Genomic DNA, 5,496 nt, shown 5'->3' with positions numbered 1-5,496 from the left:
CTAGAATGATTATTCGATGACGAGGAACCCACTTTGAGACTAATAATGGCTGGAGATGGGTTGAATGGGTAATGAAGCAAAAGTTTAATATAAGTTTAACATAACAGCAAGTGTACAATGTTTCGACAAGGTTTTGTCATCATCAGGTAGAAAAGGCATCTTGGCACCCCGGGATGTTGGTTTAGAGTAGGGTTGTTTTGTTCAATTAAGATGGATTCCTTGATTTTTCGTTTGTTTATGTTGGGTTCTTTGTTTAAAATGACTGCGTTTTTAATAGATATACTATGGTTTTTTGAGTTGTAATGGTGAAAAACATGGGACGGTTTTTTATTGTGTTCTGTCAATCTGGTTTCCAATTTTCTTCCTGTTTCTCCTATGTAGAATTCTGGGCAGTTATTGCATGTTATTTTGTAAATGACATTGGTATTGCGTGATTCTAAATAATTTTTGTTTAGTAACAATTTTAATTTAGGGCCGGGTTTTTGTGAGAATTTGACGTTGACAGGAATATTATGTTTACTGGCTAGTTTAGTCCAAGTGTGGATAATTCTTGAGCTGGTTTCAGGAACAAAAGGTAAACTGCAGTGTAATGTACTTTCATCTTCAGGCGGAAGACTTTCGAAACATCGTCCTCTACATTTGTAAGTTTCTACAACAGGCAGTTGCTGTCCATTTGAAACTTAGGTTTATTCAGGGGATGCATTCTTATGAGATATTATTTGCCCATAATTTACAGAAAAAAATATTAAACAGGTACCCAAACACATACTGTCACATTAATAACTAAATAAATAAAGAAAATACTGTACATAAAATGTATAAAGCTGATTGCTTTCCATGCCTTCTTTGTTGGTGTGCTTTCAGACCATTTTCCAGACATATTTCAAGGGTATAGAATTGTAATAACACAATGTAACAAATTAACTTATCAAAAGATGGCGGGAAACTAGACTGACACTCGCTTGCAGGACCCCAGGATATGGAGGAGCACAACAAGGTGATGCTATCTGTCTCACTATGTGGCGCAAAGTAGTTTTGGCATGTTTCAAAATTTTCAAAACAACATTCTAGTGAAATAATTATATTCATTTTGAAACTTGTGCTGTAATATGCTCGCAACATTCTAGTGAAACAACATAAATAGAGACGATGCAAATAGAGGAGTTCCCGCATATATTTCTTATGAAATGCACTAATATTACACAATGCTGAAATACCAATTCTAAAATAAAATGCAGAAACAAAGTTATTTTTTTTTTCCTTTAATTTTGAAATTTCATATGTAGATGTGCACTCAAACACCTGAAGTGCATACCCACCGGTCTTGATAGAGTTTGTAATATAAATTTTTTCTATTTGTTTTTTTATTTTCCACAATTGCATATACAAACAATATATATAATTCTGATATAACATCTATTTTCTGGATGTTTTCAAACTATATAAGAAATTAATATGAAACTAATTATTTTAAGCTGTATAAATATTTTGTTTTTCCCTTACATGTTAAATCATGTCAAGTATTTTATAATTGCAACTTACATATTTCTTGGTTATATTATTAAATGCTTCTATGAAGCTTCACGTACTTAATAAACATAAAGTTGTAAAAAGGGAGAAAGAATTCTAATAGGTGTACAAACAGCATCATGAATTTATTCAGGAAAGTTCCTTTACATATAATTAACTAGTTTATTTGTTTGAAGCAGCTCCACACATTGGCCTGTAAATTTACTATATCTAAGTATTAATCAAGTGTAAAAAAATAAATAATGATGAAGATTTAAAAAAACATATTTTAGAAACCTTCGAACATAACAGCTTCATTAACAAACCAAATATGTACTGTATTTCAAACTTCTGATGGCTGAATGGCATATTAGAACCTTGGAGAACATTGTTGGCTCACAAACTTTCAATTCTTATAAATAATCTAACTACTTAAAGTTTAAAACAACTATTTTGGTTTCCTTTTTCACAGAAGTTACATAATTCGAAAAAAAGTTCAATTGTTCCATTTATTATTACAGTAGTAGAATAGAGATTTAAAACATATTTCAGAATTACATTAACCATGAGAAACTTTCACATTTCTAACTGTACTTACTTTATTTTGAACAACAATAGTAACTCGATGGTTTAACTGGTGTTGATGTAAGGACAGGTCATTCAGATTTTTCACTTTTATTGCCATCCCTTTCTCAACTGCAAGACGGCAAATGGCTTTGTTAATCAGTTCTGAGTCAACTACAACAGGACGTGGTGTTAAAGAAACAATACTGCGAACAGTATACACAGATAATGAGAAAGGAGCAGCCTATGTAAAGAATACAACTATGTTTCAGATCAAAAACATATATGGCACTGCAATCAATGTCAAACCATAATAATGACAGAAATAAAATAATGTAACTATACTTCTTGTAAAACTTAGTTTTCTTAGCAATAGGTTTTAATAGTCCTAACAAATTTCAATAATTATTTCTTAGCAATCATAACTACAAAATGGTTAGGCAATCTCACTGGCAAAGATTATCTATTCCAAGCAAATAGCACATACTGACATCTAGTATTAGTCTCACCAGTCTCATTTGGCTAAAAATCCACTTACTGTCTACTTTCTAAAATGATAGTTTATTAACAAATGTCTCAGAAATTTAACAATTTAAAAGCAAGTTTGATTCCTTGTTACCTGGTCTAACTGTAAATCTCTGTTATATCCCATCAGTTTTAGAGTCTGATTTAGACTTCCAATATCTCCACTCTCCTGAACTTCCATTTCATGTAGAGCCAGGAAACTACCTATTGTCAGCTTTGCTGACTTTGTTTCAAAGTTACCTAAAATTATAAACACAAAAATAAGGAAATGATAAGCATACATTTACAACAATAATTATTGTGAAGTTTCTTAAAATTCTGTGTAAAAACTAAAATCTCATACATATATATATATATATATACACACATATATGTATATATATAAACACAAACACAAGTATAAATCTATTTTTCACTTTTATATGCAAATTTAGACTATTTTAAAAACTGAAAGAGAGTTTGTTTGTTTTTATCTCACAAGATTCTCCGAAAGAATGGAAGAAATAAAGCTCTCTATATTACTTGTCTTTGCAAACTTCTCTAGCTTTGAAAACTAGATAAAATGATTACAGTAGTTCACTTTTATTTTGTTAGGCTACAAATAAGTTGGAAAACTGCATCATCCCTAAAATGTGCAACAAAAATGATGAAATTACATCCACAATATTTGTTTTGCTGTCACCAGAATGCATAGTTGATGATATCTCTTCTTCTATTGAAACACCAAATTTAACTCAAATAACTAATAAATAAAAACTGTGTGTGATCTGGAACTGGAGAAATAACCAGAAGTAAGAGAATTATAAAGGAAACTCCTAATTATCCAGGATGACTTAACTACACACAGTGGGCATTCACAGATCAAACCAGCTTTTGGAATTTACTGCCAGTGACTACAACTTTTTGATAAAACATAGAACCAAGACTATGAAATTGACACACCACCACTTTACAGCAAAGGCTCAATCCATTTACTTGAAATCTCTGAAAAAAAGTAAAAATAAAGAAGAATGTTTCTAAAGTCAATTTATCCCCTTGGTGATGTTTCCAAGAAATATCCTTTCATAACCCAAGGTTTCTATTTATCAGATTCCCAAACCATACTACAAACTTTTTTGTTTATTACCACTCAAATCATGTAAACCTCGAACACCCGAATTCCAACATCATCAATGACTCTGTAGAATATAAAAAGGTAAGTAATTACTTATTTCAATCCAAACTCCTGCATCAACTGAAGGAAAAACTGCCCCATTTGAGGAAAATTCATTTCTTCAATGATGGTTAGCTGACCAATCCTAAGAGCTTTACAATTTCATTGGTCTCTGTCACCATGAGCTGGAGTTCAACTTATAGAATGAATGAAATTTTTTGAAAATTCACATAGCAAAAACCTAGTGATGGTATTATGGGAACAGTCAGGAAGATTTCAAAAATGAGCTGGGAAAGTTCCACTGATGGCCAGATTTTAATCCTAGGGAATATGTTGCCATTTTGCAAGATGTGATAATCAGAATAAACCATCACCTTGCTTTGTGGGCACTGCTATCCCTGTCGAAAAAACACTGAAGTAGATAGGGGTAGCTAACTTTTGACAAAAGTTATATTAAACTTCACAAGTCTCAGCAGCATCACAAAATACCAACAGCACTTACAAGCAAAATTCTTCACTAGGGCTCTAAATGTAAAGACAATGCATTCTACCATTGAGCCACTGCCCTTTTCAACTGGGACATTATAGCTTCACAATGATCTTGCAGACACTGGCCAAGCAGTAAATTGCTTAAAAGTTATCTCAAGAGACAAGTCATGGGTAGACAGGAGGTATACAGCATCCACTGAAATAATTTGTCACTACCATATCTCTGAATTCTCAATGTGGAATAAACATCTGATGCTACTGGGATCTGTGGAAATCAACCTAGACATAAAAAACGTATAGATTAGGCAAAGGGTGAAGCAGAAAATGCATGTCAGCGTCTATGTAAAGACAATAGTGGACAATCAATTGTCATCATAGGCAAGGATGGTCATTCATTGTCTTGCAACATTTTATGTAGGTCTGATGGAGCATTCAAGCTTTCCACAAGCAGCACAAGGATGGAGCTGGAAGCCATAAAGCAAGCTCTCTTTTGGATTGTTTAACCCTTTCTCAAGTTTGAAAAGGTTTCTAACACAAATAGTCAATATACATGTTACACTTTATGCTTGTAATCCTCCTATTTTAAAGCAATATTTGTTAATATGCAACCAGCATTATAAATAGATATTTGGCTTTGATAAAAAGAGATCATTATAAGAACTTACTTTCAACAATTGACCACTCTTCATCTGTAGGTATTTCTCCACTGGTTCTTAAGCTGAACAGAGTAAACTCATTTCTACTAACAAGTCCATCTTGGTCCAGATCAATGTTTTCAAACACCTTTTTTAAGGCTTCTATAGCAGTAGTGCTCAAGGTTATGCTCTGATCTTCATTACTATGCACTAGAGAAATGGATTCATCGTGGGAGTGTATTGCAGGGTTTGTCCAACAGCCTGTGGTGAAGGGGATGATCCAGTAGCGGCCCTTTTCCAGGTGGGCCTCTAGCCAGTAAAAACCCTAAATGTTGTAAACTTATTAAGCAAACTAAGAATGAAGCATCAGAAAAACCATGTTCAATGTGACTTCAGATTTGATGTTTCAAAAACCTATTCATAAAAAAAACTTTACAATTATTTTCAAAGATGAGAAATATTATTAGATGTTAGATTAACTGCATTTTATAAGAATAAAATGTTAATGTAGTGGTGTATTGCATGGTTGAAATGTTTAATACTAATAGAGTTAGTTCATGGTAAAGTCCCACCAATTCAGCTATGTAATAATGTTGCCATGGTTAGATGGCTACAGTAGAA

General features: G+C 32.6%; 1 protein-coding gene across 1 annotated transcript in view; it reads right to left on the bottom strand.

Annotated features, from left to right (window-relative positions):
• Positions 1 to 5,234, bottom strand: part of LOC106471526 (EF-hand calcium-binding domain-containing protein 7-like) — a 19,748-nt gene extending 14,514 nt beyond the window's left edge. The window contains exons 1-3 of the mRNA XM_013932125.2: positions 4,906 to 5,234; positions 2,693 to 2,838; positions 2,108 to 2,317 (exon numbers count right to left, since the gene is read on the bottom strand). Of these exons, the coding sequence (XP_013787579.1) occupies positions 2,108 to 2,317; positions 2,693 to 2,779 (297 nt within the window). The 5' untranslated portion in view covers positions 2,780 to 2,838; positions 4,906 to 5,234. The remainder of the gene's footprint in view (positions 1 to 2,107; positions 2,318 to 2,692; positions 2,839 to 4,905) is intronic.
• Between the last annotated feature and the right edge of the window lie 262 nt (positions 5,235 to 5,496).

Source organism: Limulus polyphemus, unplaced genomic scaffold, assembly GCF_000517525.1.
Source record: "Limulus polyphemus unplaced genomic scaffold, Limulus_polyphemus-2.1.2 Scaffold4678, whole genome shotgun sequence".
Lineage (NCBI taxonomy): Eukaryota > Metazoa > Arthropoda > Merostomata > Xiphosura > Limulidae > Limulus > Limulus polyphemus.
Note: the sequence above shows the minus strand (reverse complement) of the source record. Positions and strands in the feature narration are given on the sequence as shown.